The sequence below is a fragment of the Moschus berezovskii genome, chromosome 23 (assembly GCF_049115385.1).
Source record: "Moschus berezovskii isolate FMDL1 chromosome 23, NW_MosBer_1.0, whole genome shotgun sequence".
Classification (NCBI taxonomy): domain Eukaryota; kingdom Metazoa; phylum Chordata; class Mammalia; order Artiodactyla; family Moschidae; genus Moschus; species Moschus berezovskii.
In genome coordinates this window covers 61,806,057-61,830,078 of record NC_142482.1, presented here as the reverse complement: position 1 = coordinate 61,830,078, position 24,022 = coordinate 61,806,057, and the positions used below count along the sequence as shown (strand labels likewise).

The 24,022-nt window shown below is 48.1% G+C and overlaps 1 protein-coding gene across 6 annotated transcripts in view; it reads right to left on the bottom strand.

The window, feature by feature from the left end:
* MYLK4 (myosin light chain kinase family member 4) overlaps positions 1-24,022 on the bottom strand; it is an 84,596-nt gene that overhangs the window by 57,094 nt on the left and 3,480 nt on the right. The window contains exons 1-2 of one of the 6 annotated variants that reach the window (XM_055406252.2): positions 8,704-9,920; positions 7,188-7,443 (exon numbers count right to left, since the gene is read on the bottom strand). In XM_055406252.2, coding sequence (XP_055262227.2) covers positions 7,188-7,443; positions 8,704-8,720 — 273 coding nt within the window. In that variant the 5' untranslated portion in view covers positions 8,721-9,920. Of the gene's footprint in view, positions 1-3,053; positions 3,655-7,187; positions 7,444-8,703; positions 9,921-24,022 lie in introns of those variants that run through there. The other 5 variants (XM_055406253.2, XM_055406258.2, XM_088831413.1 and 2 more) reach the window with 5 other exon arrangements.

Here is a 24,022-nt window from a genome sequence, read left to right as displayed (position 1 = left end):
CTGAAGGTCTACTAGACAAACCAGAGGCTGGGCTCACACACCCCTCACTTCCAGTCTGGTCTCTGCCTCTTTCTAGAACTTTCTGACACCGGTCACGGGCCGGAGCGTCAGCCTGCTCGTCATGACCTCAGGCTTGTCACTCAGACTCCCAGCTCTCAGCTGAGGCCTGGGGGCCGTTCCCAGTGCAGGAGCCTAAGGAACAGGGGATCAGACTCCCAGCTCCCAGCTGAGGCCTGGGGGCCGTTCCCAGTGCAGGAGCCTAAGGAACAGGGCAGTCAGGAAGAGGTGTCGCCAAGGCCAGAGGCCAGGGTCCGGGACAGGTCAGCCACCCTGCGAGGGGCCGCGAGACCTCTGCCCGCTGACCCAGGGCCTGCCTCACGGCCACTGGCTGCGTCCACGTGGGAACGGCCAGCTCGAACTTGGTAGCGACCTTACCAAGGGCTTCCCAGCTGCTTGTGAACAAGGCTGCCCTCAGAGAAAGCCCTGGAGCAGCCGACCTCCAAGGTCTGTGCTTCCCGGCCCCCTGGCCCCCCAACCATCACGGAACTGCCGCGGTAACCTGTGCCCCCTGGGACCCCGGGTGGACGAAGCCAGAGCCACGCTCTCAGGGCAGGCCTGGGCTTGGTCTGCTGCTTCTGCACCATCAGTGGGAAGACCAGCCCATGTTTCTCCCTGACCAAAGTTGTGACTGAGGGCGCAGGTCACCCACACACAGTTGAAAACACCGGGGGTCTATCACCTGGCAGACGGCCCTGGGGTGACAGGAGGCAGAGGATGGTGCCCCCCGTCTCATCCTCTGAGGCCCTCCTGCCCGGCGATGCAGCCATCAGGGGTCCCCGCTCCCCCTCCCTGAGTGCACCCCCAGGACAACCCCAGCACCTGTACATGCGCACCCACCTTGGCCCCACTTTCTGCTGGGACCTCAGTGATCGCAGGCAGAGCCAGCAAGGGGCACCAGGTGAACTTGACCTGTCGGGGCTTCCTGTGCGTCTGCGTCCAGGGGAGGCTCTGGGCCTCTTGGCTCTCCACCACTGGCTGCTTACGACTCCCTCTCTTTGTTACTGCTATGCTTTGAGCAGAAATTTCCAAATAAAGCCCAAAGTGCCCAACGGCCCAGGCGGAAGACTTGGACACAGCACCCGGAGGCCAATGTCCAGTGTCGACATGGAGTCACCTCTTTACTAGAAACGGTGAGATTTGGGGGCTGTAAACTAAGAAGCCATTTTTAAAACTTATTTATGTGTGTTATTGTGTATTTGAAAATCTAGACTAAGCACATCAAAACCATGACAGCACTCTATTCTTGCTTTTGCTAAATATTTTTAATGACTTGATATGTGAAAATATTACATTAAGTAATAGGAGTAAAAGTAGTATGTATATGTAGCAAAAATCACAAAGGGACTATGAGAAAAATTGGTCTGGGAAACCCCGATAGACAAACGTGCTGTTCTAAGTAAGTGGACCAGGACACAGTTTGGTCCATTATATATAGAAATTTCATTATCAATATGCAAATCATTTGCTAACTTAGGAACACAGGCTTGATTTGCAATGTTTGCATATTTTTACTACTTGGATTTAACTTTTAGAGAAAATAAGACTTCTTTTTCATATCACACCAAATGACATAAAACTACCACAGTTGAGAAGCCAGAATGACACAGATATAAACTGGGACTCTCAGAATCTCCTACGAGCAGAGAGCTGCGCCCAGGGTGTTGGGAGACCTTTCCATCGTTTTATATCTTCAGTGAAGACTGACATCCACATAGTATTCTCTGACACCCTGAAAAGGGAGTTCCTAAAACTGCTCTTGTAGATACTTTTAAGACACGAGGTTGCCCACATTTCCAAATAACCATTCACAATGGGAAAGAAAAGAGGGTGTATTGTAAAATCTGATTTCAGAGACATTTTCTTTACCGCTAGAAAGTTATAACAACGTTTTATAAAAGACACACACCAGGGCACTCCTAATGAGCACGGCTCCCTGCCGGCCCCTCCTTCAGGACACACCTGGGGGCCACCTCTCAGAGCCAGGGGAGGGTCCGTTCTCTACCACGCGTCCCCCATAGACAGAAGCTTATTGCGGGCATAGGCACACGTCAGCCAACTCCCCCGGAGAGATCTTTAACCATGAATCCATGCCTTGTCAATGGGGGCCAAATCCAGAGACAAAAATTAATTCTTTGGGAGGGGTGAAGAAAACCTTACTGTTTTCACACACAAAGCACAGCACCGCCTGCAACACATACACAGGTACAGAGTCTGTCTGGGACAGTGCGGTTTCAAGGGAAGGGCTTGACGAGGCAGGAAAAAGCCAGAAGTCCCTGCGGTGGGGGAGACAACGATAAGCAGCCCTGCCCACAACCACTTCCCGCAGGAAAAGTAACTCAGAACACCTCCCAGAGTATTTGCTAAACTGCCTCCATCGTCCTAAAAATAACTCATTCTATGCTAATTGATTAAAGAATTAAATACATAGAAAGAACTGATTTCCCAGATACAAGACTCTCTCCTGGGAAGCGCTAAAATCTTTAGAGTCTGAATTCTTTCTCTTCCTTCAAAATTCTCCTGCTTTCCTGACTGAAGCCCATCCCTAGCGTAGCTGTGGCATCCCAGGAAAGGCAGAGGCGGGCAGAGGTTCCAAGGAAAAGGAACATCTGCGCTAGGGAGCTTGCTCAGAAGAGGCGGCCACTCTTCTGCAGACACTTCTTAACAAGGGGAAAGGACGCTGTGCTTTGGTGCCCATTTATTTCCCCCAGTTACATAAGAAGTAGGAGAAGAGGAGATGCTGACATTATTTTTAGCTCTCACAGACAAAAATAGAACGCCAGCTTTCATACACGTCAGGAATGACTGCCTCCAGGTTCCCCGAAAGTTGGTGGAGAGTTGGAGATGTTGACAAGGGCTGCCTATGTCTCCTGATCCCAGGCCCTACAAGGCGGCCGTCCCGGGGGGAGGACGAGGCAGGACACGCATTCCATCTGCCGGGGTGAGCCCGCTCCCCGGCCAGAAACACTCTGCTAGGACAGCGGCCACGTTACTACCTGGGTGTCCTCAAGAGCAGGCGCCTGTCGGTGACCTCCCCGGGTCATCACGGACCGGAACACACGCCAGAGGACGGGAGACGAGAGAAGGCACAGGCTACCTGCGATCCAGACGCCTTTTCTTCCGAGTGACATGTCCATCCTGGCCTTCCCACCCTGACCCAGCGCGAGCACGTTTCCCAGGCAGAACTCTGCTCTGCGCGGGAGGCGGTGCTGAGCGGCGGGGTCTGAGGGACCCCGCGGTGACGGTTCCAGTTACACCATCAACGGCTAATCTGCCTCTTTGACAGGAAAAATATGATGGCCCGGGTGACAGATCGGAAACAGGTGCAGGGGCAGAGGGAGACCGGCTGGCGACAAGTGACACCACGGAGAACGCGCTTGTCTCCCGTTCAAGGACGATTAGCACCAGGGAAATGGGGCCACTGCCAGGGAGCTTTCTCCTGCCCACGCGGGCAAGGGACACGGGGTGGGCGGGAGGGGGACACACAGCTTTAAACATCGCAAACCCTCCGCCCGCAGCTACGTTATTTTGAGATCTAAGTTATGATCACGGTGACCACCGCTGATGGTACAATCTCACCGCAGTGAGGCAGGAAGGGCCAGCTGCTATTAAATGCGCCAACTCCCACCGCAACAGGGAGGCCGGAGCTTTGTGCCAACCCACTCTTCACCTACTCACATCCTGATAATAAATAGTTTGTTCTGTTTGCTCTCTGGAGCATTTGTGCCCGGTGGTTCAGCATTCCGGGAGCCGTGACCCCCACCTCCGCATGGTCTCTTCCTCCCCGGGACCTTGCCTGTTAGAGGACAGGAGGTGAGCACAGACAAGCCTGGGCAGAAAAAGCAGGGTGTGTAGAGCCAGTGGGGTGGCAGAGGGAGCAGAAAGAACCGCAGGGGAGGACGGACTCAGGTTGCTGAGAACAGGAGCTCCTTGGTCTTCCATTAGGCAAACAGAATGTGTGTGTGTGTGTGTGTGTGTGTGTGCGCGCGTGTATCAAACAGCAAGTCAGATCTGAGGGAAATACAGCATGGTGGTTATTTATACGGGTAACAGAGAACTAACAAAAGAGGAAAACCTGGATTTGATTGTGTAAAAGGAGTGCTAATCATAGTTGTGAGAGTCGTTATCACTCTGAGTCAATGACACACACAGTAGCTTTTAAACCATCACTCACATGTGCCACGTTCACTATTTAAGTTTCACTTTGTGTGGCTTTCCATCTGGTTTATTGTAGTGTGCCTGCTCTGTGCTGTCGCTTCAGTTGTGTCCGACCCTGTGACCCCATGGATCGTAGCCCTCCAGGCTCCTCTGTCCATGGGATTCTCCAGGCAAGAAGACAGGAGTGGATTCAGGGATCCGCTCCAGAGCTGTGCCCACCCACAGGAGAGCTGTACCCTCCTCCAGGGAATCTTCCCGACCCAGAGACTGAACCTGCATCTCTTAATGTCTTCTGCATTGGTAGGCAGGTTCTTTCCCACTACTGCCACCTGGGAAGCCCAGTGTACCTGCCACAAGCTTTTAAAATCCTACACTATTTAGGTGATTTTGAACAGTCTGTAGAATATAAGCGAATATAAGAAAAGTCTTTCAAAAACAGAATCAAAAGGGAAGTTGGAAAACAAAAGGAACAAAACGTAGTAGAAAAGTAAAATATGTGGTATTTGATCAATTCAAAAAATAAATCAGAGGACGAGAAGGAAGAGAGACAAAAATAAAGCCAGAAGAGAAAAAGTGAGTGAAACAGAGAAACCTGGTTAAGAGCACGAAAAGAAGAATCTGCGCTACACTGAACCATGTCGATAGACGTAAGTTGCAGAATGCACAGACAATTTGTTCTTGTTAGGAGAGAAAAGACTCTTCTAGAAAGAACCTGCGCTTCAGGCCTTCCGAGCAGTTTGCCTGTCACCAGAGCGCCTGCAATGCAGAGTAAATTCTCCTCAGGGCAGCGCAGTGAGGGTTTCTACTATGTTTAGCCGCGCTAATCTTCTTAAGGAGAGGAGGGATGAACAGACAGAGAGGAGGTGGAGAGAGTCGTGGCGGGCATGTTTTTACGGCCCCTGGAGAGAAAGGCCAGGATTGTGAAGATTTCCCGTGGCCCCAGCAGGAGATAGAGACGTGTCAGCCCAGCTCCGTCTGCATTCCTGACGACATCCGAGCCGCTGGAAGGCCCTCTCCGCCCAGCCCTGCCAAGGCCTGCTGGCCGCCCGGGCACCCGCTCACTGGGCCAGCGAGGGCCTTGGGGACGGTGGCCTTGGCAGACAGAAAGAAGAAGGGCTCTGTGCCTCCCGTCCTGGGCCCGTCCGCTCCCCGCAAGGCGAGAGAGTGAGACGGGGAAATTTACTGCCGACACCTCTGGGCCCTGAGCCACTCTTCAAGAAACTGAATGGAAATGAGTTTCCTCCCCACCTTCCGCGCGGCTGTGACCACCGGGCGCAGGCGCCACCGGACATCAGACCGGTTGCACAGGATCTCCTCTTAGGACCTCAGGGTCAGCATCCTCAGGCCTTCCCTCAGAAGCATCCTCAAGTGTTTCACTTCCCAGTCACTTGATTTCTCTGGAGCAGATCATCACCAAAACACTTCTTCCTGAAAATCTTTGTGTTTCCACCTAGCACCATCTTGCCTACTCACAAAACTTGTATCACAGAACTTGGCGAAAAACCATCCTGGAAACCTAATCAAACTCATAGAAACTATCACAAATCATTGGCTATTTCAAAGTTCGCCTATAAGAATACTTTATCTCCCCGGTTCCATAGAAATTAATGAACAGAAAAGGAAACCCCTCTGATTATTCATCTGCGTTGCAAGCAGCCCGAAAGAGGCAGTCCTCGGCTCTGACTTCAGTTTTGCCGCGGAAGTGTCTTCTTGGTGTGTGCAGGACAAGGTGTTAGCTCACGGGGGAAGGGCGGTCTCCAAACACCACGCTTCAGCCCGACTCCTTCCCCCTATCCAGCAAGGTTTATCTCTCTGCACTCGCAGTGGAAAGACTCCTCCGCCCTCTATGCCTAATAGCTGTGTTGACCGTCTGTTGTATCATTAGAAATGCCCTTCCTGCCTGGACAGGGCACTGTGGAACAGAAGCTGGACAAAGCGGAAAGTGAAAGTGAAAGAAAAGTTGCACAGTCGTGTCTGACTCTTTGAGACCCCATGGCCTGCAGCCCGCCAGGCTCCTCTATCCACAGGCTTCTCCAGGCAAGAACAGTGTCCTCCGCCAGGGGATCGTCCCAACCCAGGGATGGAACCCGGGTTTCCCACATTGCAGGCAGACGCTTTACTGTCTGAGCTCCCGGGGAAGGGCAAAGGGGGATGTTTCCCAAACTCGCTCTGGTTATTAGAAATGATGACCCTCGGCCCTCCAGGGGAACGCGGGGCACACTTAAACAGACCTGTTCATTCTGCAAACGTCTCGGCGCCTGTTTGGTACCATAAACAGGAGAGCAGGCAAGGTGGGTGACACGAGGTCCCGACCTTGAGGAGGGCGTCCGGGACAGGGTGACAAACAAGTTCCAACAACCGCAGGGGAGCCCCCTCTGGCTGGGAGGGAGGGGGAGGGGACCCAGGGAGCCGAGCAGGGGACAGAGCCTGCTGGTCCACACCCCTGGACACCCCTCACCGTGACAGAGCCAATGCTGGGTGCTTGGCATGCATGCATGTCCGCTGCTCGGAGCGGCAGCCCCCGCACTTGATGAGGGACCTCCCAAAGAGCCGGCTGCCAGGACGGGGCCTGCCGCCGGCAAGAGCCTGTCCCCAACCCCAGCGGCCACTGTTGACAGCCCTGACCCCTACTCCATGGTGACCTCGGGGTCCTGAGGGAACTGGAAAACGTGTGCAGAGCAGCTGTGGCCCTCGCGTGCTTCTCCAGATTGCATGCCCAAACCATCCCTCCTAAGAAACTGAGCTTCCACATGACCCCCATGACCTCTAAGCCGGGCGCCAGACCACGGCGGCACCCACAGGGAGAGCTGCACATTCAAAGCCCTCCCAGAGGCGACAGCACCCACCTGGAGGCAAACCTCCGGGGAACGAAGCAGGGGTTTGCCGGTTCATGGAGCTTCCTTGATTCTACACCAGTGATGACAACACAGAATCTGAAAACCGTCTGACAGATAGGGACAGGCGTTGCTCACCTGGTTCTTTCCAGATCTCAAATCTTGTTCACCAGCACTTTCTTCCAGAAAGCATTTCTCTACCTCCTCCACGCACTGGAAAAAGTCCATCTTCTCCAGCTGGTCACTGCGGCAACACGTGTTGATCCCTTCCAGCCTCTTCACTGTTAGCATCTTGGTGGTGAGTCCGAGGAAGTCCGTGTCTGGAGCGCGGCCTCTGTCCCCCTCGGTCTCTGGTTTGTAAATGAGCCCACAGTCATCATGGCTCTTCTCTCCGCTGCAAGGGGGAGAAACAGAGCTCCCATCCCTGAGACACACATCTGACTCTTTGGGAAAATGAACAGTGGGAAGTTTGAGGTTGCTTCTATTTAAACTAGAGAAAGGGCCCCAAAGGAGGAAGAAAAATGCAAATATTAACCTTAAGTTTCACATGTTGGAACTTTAAAAGGGAAAAGCTTTCTCTCCCTTCTTTTTCCTACAAAACCAAATAGTGAGAAGCAACCTTGGGCTTCACGGGGTGGCTGATTGTCCCCTCACTGCCGAATAGAAGATCTAGGCTAAGCGGCCGGTTTAAGTAGACAGTCTCTTTGGGTTTAACTGGCTTGCTGGCCTTGCCCCTCCAGCCCCGGTGGGAAGGCGTCCTGTGTGAGGAAGGGGCCCCTGGTCTCCCCTGGGAATTCTGCCCCCTCGGGGGAGTAGTCTCACCAAATACACCATTTTCAGAGACTTTCGCTGCCTACGTCTTAAAATGTTTATTTTAAAAAGAATTTGGCTTCCTAACAGTCCTTTCACATAGACGAGATTCCCAGACACCCTTCTCTGTGTCATTAGCAGCTGAGCACCGAAGATTTCACACCCTAGATCCACCTTCCTTACAAACGAAGTAACAGGCTCATTCCTGCTGCGATGCTCAAGCCCCGCACGGGTGTCTGTCTCCACGCACCTCCTGACCGTTTCGGGGAGGCTGATGCGAACTTGTGACTGGTTCCCTCTGGAGGCCCCCTATTGGAGATTTTCTGGAAATTGCTTCTTCCTGCTTTTTCTCAATTTGAAATCATCTGTAATTATCCCCACAAAACTTCATCTTTCATTTTCTCAACTCCTCTAGTATAATAAAATGATACCTTGAATTCTAAATTATTTATAATCCAATGCTCTACACAGTTCTACTGAACCGTAGAAAGACCATAAACTTATTCACACTAAAATGTGAACAGGATCAACCAGAGCTCTGTGAAATATACTGCAAACCATCATTAGTGTTCTTACAAGTCGCCCTGAAAAAGTCTGTTATTATAATAAGGATTTCACAGCTACATTTAAGACAAACTATAACTAAAATCTAATACATCCCTGTAGAAGGTACTCAAGTTGGCTCAGGAAGCCACATAAAAATTAACACATTAATACAAAAGCTTGGGCCCAAGATATAAAAATTTTGCAGAGAACTAATAAACGCTAAGCTCTGCCTGGAGTTTGATCAAACTTGCTACGCAAGACAACATAGAAGGAACGAAAGAAACCAGAGTGACTTTACCATTTACAGGAGGACATGCTGGGGTCCAGACCGCTCCAAGCACAGAGCACAAGTCCCAGCAGATAAAGGGGAGTCTGCAGAGCTCAGAATGACCACTCCGCTCCCTGGTAAAGGCCTTGCCTTGCGGCCAGAGTAAGTCTTCTGAAAAGACAAGTGTCCACTCCGGGAGGAAGTAGCCTCTCTCTCGAATGCCACTTTGAGCCCCTGTTTAAACTCAGATGGTCCTTGATCTCATGTTGCTCAGCTGTTGCCTTCTTAGTCAGATGGGGAAGAATATTAATTTTAGACACTGGGCTTTTCAAAGCCGATGGCTCCATTTCAGAGGTCAGGTAAGGAGAGGATGCACCGAAACAGCAGATGAAATATCACCTTCACCTTCTTGTCGCGTCGCGGTGGCAGCAGCCTCAGAAGCTGCGTCTGTCTCTGCCATCACACGCCCCGTTCTGCCTCCCTTTCTGGTCTTGGCCTCTCAAGCACGTTCCCAGATGGGGGGGTTCAAGTGCGGGAAGCCCACCTTACACTTTGAACACATCCCACTACAATAGGAGAGGGCTTCTGCCAGCAAAAGCACTGGACGGTTTTAAGGTTCTCGGTGCGTAAGATTATTTGCCACATCTCCAGCTATTTACAGCTCCAGGGAAAGTTCAAAGGCACAGGCGTGCGGGGGAGTTACAAAGAACAGGAGTGAGGTTTCCAAACTCTCCCTGCAAACAACACTCTGCCTCCCCCTGTCTTCCACTCCAGGTCTAGAAAAGAGAATCCAGTGCCAACAAACCACCTGCCTGATCCCAACAGCAGGGGATTCCTAGACTTACTGAAGTTGCATAAAACTTTGATTCCCCAGAAAATAGAACTGATACAGGTGATCCTACAATTCTTCTATTTTCATCTTTCAGAGCCTTTGCCGACACCCCTCTCTCTACCCCTACCCATCTCTAGTGACCTCTTGCTTTTCAAAGATTAAAGTTCTTATCTTTAATTCAGATCAGTGTTTTCCATATCAAATAAGAATACGTTTTCATTTTGAGTAGAATATAAAGAACTATAGAAAAATCTTTTAAAAAGTCAAACTTGGGTATTTTTTTAACTTTGCTCTTCAGGCAGAGTAACTTCACGATATTATGTTTGTGAAAGATAGATCACGTGACAGAACTGTCATGAAAAGACTGCCCTGATTTGAGGCTATCAGTTTCCTCGGAGTAATTAAACTATGGAGTACGGATAAGGTGACAAATCTCCACACCCAGAGAAAGCCAGGTGAGCGGCCTTCGGCTAATTTGATGGCATTCTCTCCCTGGTGGCTCAGACGGTAAAGAATCTGTCTGTGGTGCAGGAGACCTAGGTTTGATCCCTGGGTCAGGAAGATACTCTGGAGGAGGGCATGGCAACCCACTTCAATATTCTTGCCCCAGAAATCCCATGGACAGAAGAGCCTGGTAGGCTGCAAAGAGTTTCATATGCTTAGTGACTAAACAACAACAAAAACAAACACTTTATTCAGACTTTATGAGTTCCTCCTAATGTCATTCTCCATGTTGGAATCTCACCCAGGACTTCATACTCATTCAGATCCGCCGGGATTTATGATGGATTGGATGTGAGGAGTGAAAGGAAGCCGGAAGGCAAGGATGACTCTCCATGTTTTTTCCTGAGCGTGTGGAGGAGGGAGCTAAGGTTGGCGGTGATGGAGACGTGACTCTGGGGGGGAGTCAGGCCCGCCGTGTTTGACAGGCCTGTTAGATATCTGACTTGCACAGGTCGTGAGACAGAAACCTGGCCTTCAGGGGACAGGTCCCGGTCGCAGACATGACGTCATCACAGGCAGACGGTTTCAAGCACAATACGTATTCGATAACGTCTGTTGGTTAATCACTAGTACAGTCAGGTCAGTCGCTCGGTCGTGTCCAACTCTCCACGACCCCATGAATCACAGCACGCCAGGTCTCCCTGTCCATCACCAACTCCCAGAGTTCTCCCAAACACGTCCATCGAGTCGGTGACGCCATCCAGCCATCTCATCCTCTGTCGTCCCCTTCTCCTCCTGCCTTCAATCTTTCCCAACATCAGAATCTTTTCAAATGAGTCAGCTCTTCGCATCAGGTGGCCAAAATACCAGAGTTCACTAGAGAGAAGGTTTTTAACTGTGCCTAGGAGAGTGAAAAGGTTGGCTTGAAGCTCAACATTCAGAAAACAAAGATCATGGCATCTGGTCCCATCACTTCATGGGAAGTAGATGGAAAAACAGTGGAAACAGTGTCAGACTTTAATTTTTTGGGCTCCAAAATCACTGCAGATGCTGATTGCAGCCATGAAATTAAAAGACGCTTGCTCCTTGGAAGGAAAGTTATGACCAACCTTGATAGTATATCAAAAAGCAGAGACATTACTTTGCCAACCAAGGTCCGTCTAGTCAAGGCAATGGTTTTTCCCGTGGTCATGTATGGATGTGAGAGTTGGACTGTGAAGAAAGCTGATCGCTGAAGAATGGATGCTTTTGAACTGTGGTGTTGGAGAAGACTCTTGAGAGTCCCTTATACTGCAAGGAGATCCAACTAGTTCATTCTAAAGGAGATCAATCCTGGGTGTTCATTGGAAGGACTGATGCTAAAGCTGAAGCTGCAATACTTTGGCCACCTCATGTGACGAGTTGACTCACTGGAAAAGACTCTGATGCTGGGAAAGGTTGGGGGCGGGAGGAGACGGGGACGACAGAGAATGAGATGGCTGGATGGCATCACCGACTCTGTGGACATGAGTTTGAGTGTACTCCGGGAGTTGGTGATGGACAGGGAGGCCTGGCGTGCTGTGATTCATGGGGTCGCGGAGAGTCGGACACAACTGAGCGACTGAACTGAACTGAACTGAACTGAAAGATCCAACCAGTCCATTCTAAAGGAGATCAGTCCTGGGTGTTCATTGGAAGGACTGATGCTGAAGCTGAAACTCCAGTACTTTGGCCACCTCATGAGATGAGTTGACTCACTGGAAAAGACCCTGATGCTGGGAGGGATTGGGGGCGGGAGGAGACGGGGACGACAGAGAATGAGATGGTTGGATGGCATCACCGACTCGATGGACCTGAGTTTGAGTGAACTCCGGGAGTTGGTGATGGACAGGGAGGCCTGGCGTGCTGTGATTCATGGGGTCGCAAAGAGTCAGACACGACTGATGACTGAACTGAACTGAACCGTCCTAAAGGAAAAGTCAAGTAAAAGAACTACTATCATACGACTTGTCTTCTAAAATTAGACAACAGTAGTGCAATTCTGCCATGTCACACTATCTCCAGCTCCTGGTGGCCCCGAGCACAAGCAGCCTGGTACAATCCTGACCACCAAGAAAAACAGGTAATGCAGGCATACCCGCTGTGGCCTCTCCACGTTACCTCAGCACAGTCCGCACCATAAAATAACCGAATGTCTCTAAAGATGCTGTTACTGGTGGAAAACTTCACAGTAGAGGTGGAAACAGCTCCAGACATTTTCCCTGGATTTCCCTCTTATTTTGGAGCTACAAATCTTTTATAAAAATACTAATCTAGGGTAAAGAATCCTCCTGCAATGCGGGAGATCCGTGTTCAATCCCTGGGTAGGGAAGATCCCCTGGAGAAGGAAATGAAAACCACTCCAGTATTCTTGCCTGGAGAATTCCATGGCCAGAGGAGGCTGGCAAGCTAAGTCCATAGGGTCGCAAAGAGTCGGACACGACTGAGCAACTAACACTTTCACTTTCTTCAACCTTAGAAAACGTCATCCCACAGAGCCATAGAAATTGCAACTGCTTTCAGTGGACATTGACCAGCAAGAGAGTGTGCTGTCATAGGAGCGGGTGAGGCAGGCATCACCAGGGACTCTGTGCTAGCTGGTCCACAGACAGCCTGGACAAGGCTAAACAGCTCCTGCGTGTGCTTGGCATCTTGAGGGTCTCAGAACAGCAAGACTCTTGCATGTCTACACACAGGAGTGCAGCCATCTTCACAAATACCAAAATGCAAAGAAAGGCCCCCCGCTATCTGCTGCTGCTGCTTCTAAGTCGCTTCAGTCGTGTCTGACTCTGTGCAACCCCATAGATGGCAGCCCACCAGCTCCCCTGTCCCTGGGATTCTCCAGGCAAGAACACAACTTTCCTTTCAAAAAGCATCATTGACTATGATCCATGAAAGCAAAGATTGATACACTGTACTCACCAAAATTCAAAATTTGCTCCTCAAAAGACACCATTGGAAAATAGAAAAACAAGCTCCAGACTTGGAGAAAATACTGTGAAACCATATATTTGATAAAGGACTCATATCCTGACACAGACTCTTACAAATCAACAATATGAAGACAACCCAATTCTAAAAACGGACAAGAGATTTGAAGGACATCTTATAAAAGAAAACATATAATAGTTAATACACACACACAAATGCTCATATTAGAGGGATACAAATTAAAATCACAAGGAAATAATATTTCATACCCACTAGGAGAGCTACAATAAAAAGACAGATGGAGGAAAACGTTGGTGAGGATGTGGAATAACTGGAGCCTCAACACACGTTGGAAGAAGTGTAAAATGATGCAGGCCTCAGGAAATAGGTTGGCAGTTTGTTAAAGTCATTCTCCATCTGACCTAACAATTCTCCCAGGCATCTGCCCAAGAGAAATGAAAATACATGAACACACAAAGCCTTGCACGCAAATGTTCAGCAGTGTTATTCACAACAGCCAAAAACTAGAAATAACCCACTGTCCAGCAGTGGGTCCCGTGAATGGAGAAAAGCACTCAATGTATCCATTCAAGTGGAATACTACGCGACAGTAGAAGTGAATGAAGCTCCAATCCTGGCTGCAACCTGGACGAACAGGAGCACTGTGCTGAGTGAAGAGTCGGAAAGAAAGACCTTACACCGTGACTGCCAGTCTGCGTGAACTGTCCAGATGAGGCGAGTCTGTAGACACGGGAAGTAGACTCGAGTTGCCTCAGGCTGAGCAGGATCAAGGATCAACTGTAAGCAAAATCTGCTCAGGTGATGGAAACGTTCAAAAACCATTTCCAACAATTCAGTGTGTCTCCTAACACGTGGTTCAATTGCCCACTGATGATGGGGGGAATTTAGGGTACGCAAATTACACTTCGAAAAAGTAGTTAAGAAAGTAGAAAACCCAATAATGTAAGTAATGAAAGGGAAACTTGTTAAGAGGGAAAAAGCGGCCGGCTGTTCCAGGTGACCTAGGCTGGACCCGAGGAGTCATAAATCATGCCCTGCACTTGCCAGGTCTCCTGGGGCCAGAGAAACGAAGACACGGTGAGGGGGAGAGAGCTAAGATCTCACTCTTCTCTCCTGGAAGAAATGCCGCGTGGTGTAGGGTTTCATAATTATAGAAAATTAACGGAAATTTAAAGCTAATTTGTATCTCTTACTTTCTACTTGGGGAGAGGACACTTTGAGCCTGGAGGACAGTGATGTTGTGAAACGTTCAGACTTGTTTACAACCCTGTTGATATTAGACCCTTAAAATGTCCAGGTGACAGTGAGTAAGTAGCTAAATTTCATGTAATAAAAAATGAAAATAGGAGGATTGAAAAGAACTAGATAAAAATACATCTAGGGCCCTTTAAAAATTAGTCTCCTAGGAAGTACCAAATAATGTTTCGGTTCATTACTTCTGTAAAGGTTGCACAATCGTTCATATAATTATATGTTTTTTTACTTTCTTGTAAAACGTAAACACAGGTCATAGAGTTAATCTACTGCTTCGAAAACACATATGATATTCAATAGGAGCAAACTGGTTGGATCTCCTTGCGGTCCAAGGGCTTGGACCGCAAGGAGATCCAACTAGTCCATTCTAAAGGAGATCAATCCTGGGTGTTCATTGGAAGGACTGATGCTAAAGCCAAAACTCCAATACTTTGGCCACCTCACGCGAAGAGTTGACTCGCTGGAAGAGACTCTGATGCTGGGAAAGATTGGGGGCGGGAGGAGAAGGGGACGACAGAGAGTCAGATGGCTGGATGGCATCACTGATTCTGTGGACATGAGTTTGGGTGAACTCCGGGAGTTGGTGATGGACAGGAAGGCCTGGGGTTCTATGATTCATGGGATCGCAAGGAGTCGGACACGACTGAGCGACTGAACTGAACTGAACTGAGGAGCAAAGTACATGGCACAATACTATTCATAAATTCAGAAATGCATTTCTGAAGCTCCTAGCGCTTTGGTATAATTTTCGTTAGATATGTTTCGTTCCTTCCTACTTACATTTTTAGAACTAACAACCTGCAGAGGATTTGCATGAATAGTGCAATGACTATCCATACAGCTGGCACGCAGACTCACCAAGTGTTTATTCTGTCAATGTTTGCTGTCTCTCAGACCTCATGGAGCTTTACCCCGAAATATATTACCACGTGTCTCCGGAGATCAGAGACAGGACCCAACCAAAAATCACACGGCATATTTTGTTGACAGGTCTTTTCAGTCTCCTTTTTATCTATTGTGAGAACAGAAACCAAGTTGTTTTTTTAACCTTTCATGACATTTATATTTTTTATATTTTTGACTCTAGACCAGTTTCTTAATAAAATGTCTTTCAATTTGAATTGCCAGATTTTTCCTCATAGTTTGAACCAGGTAAACCACGGGGCATGAAATCCACATCACTGACAGTACGTCTTTCTCAGAATGTCACAATAGGTGGTACTTGATGAAGCTTGTACCATGATTAATCATATAATTTGGTGATCTGATTCAGGAGGCGTCTGCTAGATATCTTCATAATAAAATTATCCTTCTCCTTTTGCAATTAATAAGTAACTTGTGAGATTTTATGGGTATCCCATTCCACAACAATCTATCACTCTATGACTTAAGTATCCTTTCTTGCATGAATCAGCTATCACCACAGTGACTGTTAAGTGATCTCCCAATTCTATCACTTTCTACACTTGCTAATTGATATTCTTCTATTAAGAAGTTTTCCATCCCCATCCTGAAACCCTCCCATTCAGGGTCACTTCTGAACATAAAACACATTCCCTGTGCTATTCATTCTGATGCTCAAATTGTCCCAGATTTGGTCAAAATACTTCTGAGATGTCCCTACTGTTTTGGGGGGCACTTCCTGACTTTCTGGCATAAGCAGAGGCTGAAGCTCACCACGTAATTCTCCTGCTCGTCTAGAATCTACCATTTCTCAGAGCAGCCCCGGTTCCTTCAGGGAAGAATGGCATTTAGAACCACGACCAAGGCAACAGAGTGCTCTTAGTTACTGGGCTGTCCAGACCTTTTCAGTGGACGGAGCTGGAAGCCTAATTTTCTTAAGCTGTGAGTTCATGCTTGCAGTTCTCTAATCCCAACCCAACACCATAGGATTCTCTCTGCCTCATCCCCCATTCCACAAAAACATCTCCCTCCCGTTAATTCTTTAAGCCTAAGAATGAAAGAGCAAAATAAAATGCTTGCTGTGAAGTAACATTTATGCTTCTGTTGAGTCTGTTCTAAACAACTGGGAAAAGTGAGAGTATTCATGTCCAAATGTTAGAGATTCTGTTCTACAGCATGAATCATCGTTTTTTCCAGCTGGAATTTGAGGAAGGGTATATTTATGTTTCCATTCTTGAGGATGCTTTTCTACCTTCTAAATTAGAAGTGAATTTTAAGAGCTAGAAGGAGCTTACGACAGGAACGAGGCATGAAATTACAGAAGTGCAAAGCCCAAGCCATGTTCTTCTGACCAAATGTTGGCCTGCTTTTCCCAAGAGGGTAAAGTTGAGGAGAGAAATTTTCCATGGGAAAACATTGCAGCAGAGAGGGTAGCAGTGGCTGAAGGGGAGCTGGGTGAAAACGCCTCATACTCTCAGGGGTGTGTTATTTCTTATCAAGGGTAAAAGTTGTATCTTTATGTAGAAAATAAAATCTGGCTACTATATAATGGTTCATAAGAGGTTTTTAGGTTTTATCCCATATATTCAAAAGTATTGACGTTTCTTGGTGCAAAAGGACCGTGGCAGCTGGTAAAATGGTAAAAGGGCATTACAAGTCCCAGCTGTTCTACAGAAAACATTTTGAATGTACATGAAGCCTGGGAGGGCACAGAGCTGCACACTCCTACACTTCCGGTTGAAATGGAAATCGCTCTCATCTTTGGGGAAGGCAGTTCTGCCATGCTCTGTGACCCCACAATTGCATTTCTAAGACTTTTGCCCCAAAGGAAATAGAATTGCAAAATAATATCTTTGAAGTTATCGATGATGACATTATTCATTACATCTAACACACTGAGATAGATCAGAAGGACAAGCTGGTTGAATAGCTGTGGTCCTTCCATAAGAAAGAACATTATATTTCTGCTAAGTCACACATAGAAGAATATTTAACAGTGCCAGAAAAAAACGAGTGTGATAGGTAGGGGCAGTGGTTGTGGGGGTGGATTTGCCTCCTGTTCACCATCGCCAGCGGGTACTGCCCTCTGGGTGCCAGCTTCATGAAGGGGGAGGGAGGTTTATCAGGCCCCTCTGCTTGAGGGTGAGCCCTCAGCTCGGGTAGACCCTGGACTCATGATGGACGGTCTCAGAACTGGCAGAATTGGTAAAAGCGCTCTGGGCAGAAGGACCTCTTGTGCTCAGGTCCTTCTGCTCTGTTTGGATTTGCATTTCCCTCGGATTGTTCCCAGATAGTTCCTATTTTCATGCTTCCCTGATGGCTCAGTGGTAAAGAATCCACCTGCCAATGCAGGAGGTGGGTTCAATCCCCGGGTTGGGAAGATCCCCTGGGGGAGGAAATGGCAGCCCACTCCAGTGTTCTTGCCTGGAGAATCCCCTGGACAGAGGAGCCTGGTGGGCTACAGTCCATGGTGTTACAAAGAGTCCAACATGACTTAGCAACTAAAACAACAGCAAGTTCTTGTTTTATCAGGTCTCTGATACTTTTAAGAAGATTTCTAAACAATTTTATTCAGCATTATTACTTGTTTTCAGCAGTTAACCTGTATTGATCTATCTGAATTTCCCAGCTGCCATTATTGGAAATGGGAACCCCTTGAATTTTTTTTTTTTAATTGAGGAGAAATTTGTTAACAGTTCCAAGTTAGACCACATCCCAACCTGTACATGTAACATTCCTATTATGCCCCCTTTCGGTCAAATCCTGTCTCAATGACGCTGATTTCTAACACTCAGCTTCCTAGACGCGCCTGCTCTTGAACTTGCAAGGGACTCACTGCCTGTGCTCTCTGCGCGCGTTTCGTTCCCTCAGCAGGGCATTTATGGGAATCCCATGTGGTTCTGCAGCCCCTCCCTTTCTCGTGCACTGTGGCATTTCACAGCACGAAGGACCACGATCCGTCTCTCCATCGCCTGCAGGTTTACAGTGTACCCTGGTCTTTGTTTGTTTGTTTTGCTATTGCAAATAAAGCTTATTCAAACACTCTTCTACAAGACATTTTATACACTTGTTTTCATTTCCTTGGAGTGAATACCTCAGCGTACAACTGACTGGTCGTAGAGCAGTTGCGCATTTAGTTTTGTGAGAAGTCGGCAAGCTTTTCTAAGAGCCCATTTCAGGCTTCCCACGGCGCCGCGCCAGCAGCGTGTGGGCGTTGTGGCTGCTCTGCATCCCTGCCAGCGTTTGGTACTGACGGCTCTGCGAACTGCAGTCATTCTCACGGGCAGGAAACAGGATCTTGCGGGGTTTTAATCAACCTTATATAAACTACATGAACAGTCTGCACCCATTTTAAAGGTACAGTTGATGAGGATTTTTTTTTGGTTGCGCTGGGTCTTCCTCGCTGCACAAGGGCTCTCTCCAGTTACAGCGAGCAGGGGCTACTCTAGTTGCAATGCACGGGCAGTGACTTCCTTTGCTGCAGAGCACGGACTCTAGGGCGTGCAGGCTTCTGGAGGAGCAGCACGTGGGCTCAGTGGTTGCAGCTCCCGGGCTTCGGAGCACAGGCCCAGTAGTTGTGGGGCACGGGCTTAGTTGCTCCACGGCAAGTGCGATCTTCCCGGACCAGGCATCAGACCTGTGTCTCCTGCACTGCAGCTGGATTCTTTACCACCGAGCCACCAGGGGCGCCCTGATGAGTTTTGGCAACTGCAGTGGCGTAGCCGTCTCCTCAATCCACACCACACTTCTGTCCGTCGTGTCTGACACTGAGGCCCCACGGACTGCAGCCCGCCAGGCAAGGACACTGGAGCGGGTAGCCTCTCCCTCCTCCAGGCGATCCTTCCAACCCAGGGATCGAACCCAGGACTCCCGCATTGCAGACAGATTCTTTACCATTTGAACTACCAGGGAAGCTCATGAATACTGGAGTGGGCAGTCCATCCCTTCTCCAGGAGATCTTCCTGACCCAGGAATCAAATTGGGGTCTTCTGCATTGCAGGCAGATTCTTTACCAGCTGCGCAACCAGGGAAGCTCACCCCATTTCTATCACTACCCGAAAGGCCAGGGCCTGAGGTGGTTTTGGCCAGTGATACAGACACGGTAGCCAAGAGATCCCTCAAGCCCTGGCCGCCGATAATCCCCATCCCTTCACACACTGCTGCAATTTCTAGACTACAGATTAGCTTTGCCTGGTCTACAATTTCTCATAATTGGAGTCATTATATATATGTATATATATACACACATATATATACATACATATATATATGTACACATACACACAGACTGTTTCATGTCCGGCTTATTTTATTCAGCACAATGTTTCTAAGCTCTGTCCATCTTGCTGTGTATGCAGGTACGTTTATTTTTTGACTAAGTAGAATTCCATTGTGTGACTAAACCAAACTTTGTTTTTTCCGTTCCAGTGTTGCCAGGCCTCTGCGGGGTCTCCAGTCCAAGGTTATTATGAATGAGGCTGTGCTAAACATGTGTGTCCAGCCAGTTTTCCAAACACGTCGTGAGCACGTTTCCATCTCTCCTGGGTAAACCCTCTGGGGACAGAATTACTGGATTGTGTGGCAAGGGTGTGTTGGCCCTTTTAAGAGACCTTCCAGGTGATTTTCCAAAATGATTTTAACCGTGTATGTTCTCACAAGCGACGCTTGACTTCCAGCGTTTTGTTTTCAACAGTGTGTAATGTGGTCAATCTTTTCAGTTTTCAGTCATTCTAGAGGTACTGTGGTTTGATCAGGAAGATCACCTGGAGGAGGGCATGGCAACTCACTCCAGCGTCTTGCCTGAGAGTCCCATGGACAGAGGAGCCTGGTGAGCCACAGTCCATGGGGTCGCACAGAGTCAGACACGACTGAGCGACTCAGCACAGCAGATGGACCGCAGCAGCATTTCGCTGTAGCTTTAAGGCGTCTTCACTGTGAGTGTTTCCTGTGCTTTTCCATCCATGTACCTTCTTTTGTGAAGCATTCTTTTATACTTTTGTGCATTTAAAAACAGGGGTATTTTGTCTTATTGTTGAGTTACAATGATTTTCTTTATATACTCTGGAAATAAGTCCAGTGCAGAGATATGTATTACAAAGATTTTCTCTCAGGCTATGGCTTATGTTTTCATTTTCCCACAGATGTCTTTTGAAAAACAGATGCTTTAAAATTTAACTAAGTTCAATATATACATATATATACTCATATATATATTTTTTAATGAGCAGTGCTGTTTACACCATCACTAACAAACTTTCATGTACCCCAAAGCCATGAGGATATTCTTCCATGTTTCCCTATAGAAGCTTCATACTTTTAGTCCATCTTGAATTAATTTTTGCCTGTGGTAAGTAGAAGCCAAGGTTCATTTTTTTCTGTCATTTACTCACTTTTGATGGGATCATTTGTTGAACTTCACATTAATTTTAATGCCTTCTTAACAACATCTCTGAGATCCTCCTTTACACTTGCCTCATTTTACCAACCAGTCACTTAGCAGCTCCCTGTGAACCCCCTACATATTAATATTTCTGGAAATTCCTCAAAGGGCCACTGAAATGTGCTGCCAGCTTCTCTGTGGATTGCAGTCCTCACGTACGTGTGCAGGGCCCTCCTGCCCTGCTGGGTGAAGGCCACTGTCAAGACCCTCCTGGAAGAACCCTGGGCACTGGCACTGCTGCTGGGGCCACGTGGGAGCAGCAGGGTCCGAGTGGGGGGCTGCCCACTCCCCGGGCCAGGGCAGAGCGGGGTTGGGGGTGGCCTCCTTCCACCGCGGTATAGCTGGTCCTCCAGACCCAGATTAGTGGCCAGAACGCCCAGCGTCTCCTGAACCATCCTGATCTTCTTCCTGTAGGGTTTCAAATTCAGTTCGAAAGACAAGGAAACAGACATCACTGCTCACCCTCCACATTCTATTCTCCCTTCAGTTAAAAACCCAGCTCTCCCTAGAACAAGCCAGTCTTTCTTCCCAGCTGCAGTTCTCCACTGCTCCTAGGAGACCATCTTATTCCCACCTCCAAAACACTGCCCTTTTTCTTCATGGAAGGGTTCTCGCAAAGTCTCCCTCTAATCTTTCCATGACTAAAAGCCCCATTTGGGTGGTCTTTCTGGAAGAAACAGTGCTCCGGATGTGAACCTCGGGGCAGAGGGTCAAGCCCGCCCTTGACGCCTGCCTGATGGCGTTCACTCACTGTCCCATTCAAACACACCCAGCGCCCCTGCCGGTCAGGCCCGGGACCCACACGGTCCTGCATCATAGACGCTGAGGGCAGGAGTGGAATCAGAAGCGCAGGGGCAGCTACAGCACCACAGGGCGTCTGCTGCAAGGAGTCGGCAAGGCGCCAAACCAGCGCGGAGGCTCAAGGACGATTAACAAGCTGAAGAGCAAACAGTAACCAAGACACAACTGTTCTCTGACGGGAAGTTTTAAAAAATCAGGGATTGAAGTAGGATTTTTGCCTCTGTCAATTCACCTTTCACTTTATAGGATAAAGTGATCTGCGTTCTCCAAGAATGTAATAATAACTAGTACTGACCAGTGCAATTCAGAAAGAAAAAGAATATATGCTTTGGAAATAAAGAGGGATGGTATTGTTCTCACACCAAGTAGGCATCATCCTGCAATTCAATTCTCCTGACGCCAGTGCTTTTATCAGAACCCATGGGTTAGGGCAGAGCGCCCCACAAAAATGACCCATTTCAGACTGCAGGCTCAGGGGCAAGCACTCCTACGGACTGGCTACAAATGCAGGGCCCTGCCCTTCCCAGAGATGGCTGGCGCGCAGTTCCAACCTCTAACTGTGTGGCTGGCCTTTCTGGTGACCAGCCCCCGTCCTGAAGCTCTCCCGGGGCCCGCCAGGAGCCACCTCATTGGCTCTGGTGTCACTCAGGAAATTCCAAGGATTTTTGAAGCTCAGTGCCAGAAACTGATTTCAAAGTTCAGATATATTTTTTTTTGTATCACAAGTATCAACTGTAAATCACTTAACACTAATAAAAGCCAAATATGAAATAAATTAATAAAAGTCAAGGCCCTTCTTTTACACCAGTAAGACCAGTAATAACACAGAACAACTCGACGGTCTCAGGGCAGCAGCAAGAAGTGTACAATTTATTGGAATAAAGGTAATGAGAAATGCGGCGTGGTGCACAGGGGACACGGGGCAAGTCAGGACAAGAAAGGCGGGTGCGGCTAGGTTAGCGGAGAGGATGCCTGCAGCAGGAGGGAGAGTGGGCGACCCTGGGGCTGACGTTTGGGATGCAGACGAAAGACGGCGGGGATGAGCGTCCAGTGGGGTTAACTGGACTCCGAACGTCCAACAAACCTTGGGTGTGAATGTGAGGGGCAAGATGACGCCGAGGCTCGACAATACTGGCGGCTTAGTACCCAGCAGCACTCGGGACCCGCAGCCACACTGAGGCTTTCCTTGCGGCCACTGAGCAGATGGCCGGTCTGAGAGTTGAGCCAGGCACACGACCGACCGTCACCCGCACCGTGACTCTGGGGCCAGAGGATGGAGAGAGAGAACGCCACGGCCGGCTAAAAACAAGACAGCGGGACGGACTGACGGAGGAAGTCTAAGCCAAAGGTTTATCGCTTTACGTTGAAATCGTTCTCTACAGTCTTACGACAGGGTTTAAACTTATTTGTTTTTATGTTGATTAGAAAAGAAAGTTTAAATCTGGATAGGGAAGCTGGTATGGTTTATTCATTTTTCTAGTATCACCATCTAGTGGAGAAAACTTTGAACTTCAGACAGAATGAGCTGGGGTTCAGGAAAACAGAGTCATAGAGGGCTTAGCGGGTGACCGGCAAGGTACTAAACACCTTCACGTTCCTAGGATGGCTGACCGCTCACAGCAGGCTGGGAGGCATTGCCAGAACGCCCCAGGTTTGGAAGCTAAGCCTGCAAAGGGCAGCAGCTTGCCCCAGGTCACACCACAGCCCACTCAAGCCCAGATTCGAGGGCAAGCCGGTGCATTTTCACCTCGCATTCCATCTAAGTGGCTCGATTTTATTCACAGATGAGACCACAGGAGTAAAGTACCTGTGCTCATAGGGATACGGAGAGTTTTGTCTTTTTTCCTTTTTCTGATTTATTTTAAATATTTATATATATGAACAAAGCACTTGTATAAAGATAAGATGGGACTATACTAAATAGCTTTGTATATTCTTTTACTCAGTACTGCACAATAAATGCTTTCCCATTACAATAAAACTTTTGAAAATATGTATTAGGTAAAAATAAAGGCAGATGCAGAATTACATTTATATGTATATACACAGCAGAGTCTTAAAATGCATTTTAAAAGACTGGAAGAGGGTGTTGAAATATTAATGGTGAGAATCCGACTAGATTTTTCACAATAAGTGTGTATTAGCTTTTAAAAAAATTAAGTTTTAAGCTTTACATTTATTAAAAATTCAAGACGCTTCTCAGATGTGGCCTGGTTTGTTGTTACTATTTCAAATTATTTTGTGTTAAAGCTGACCATATGTCCATTTATTTCCACAAATGTTTAAAATTATTGTAGTGTACTATGTACACAGACGAACTGTACAAAAAAGATCTTCACGACCAAGATAGTCACGATAACATGATCACTGACCTAGAGCCAGACATCTTGGAATGTGAAGTCAAGTGGGCCTTAGAAAGCATCACTACTAACAAAGCTAGTGGAGGTGATGGAATTCCAGTTGAGCTATTTCAAGTCTTGAAAGATGATGCTGTGAAAGTGCTGCACTCAATATGCCAGCAGATTTGGAAAACTCAGCAGTGGCCACAGGACTGGAAGAGGTCAGTCTTCATTCCAATCCTAAAGAAAGGCAATGCCAAAGAATGCTCAAACTACCGCACAATTGCACTCATCTCACACGCTAGTAAAGTCATGCTCAAAATTCTCCAAGCCAGGCTTCAGCAGTATGTAAACCGTGAACTCCCA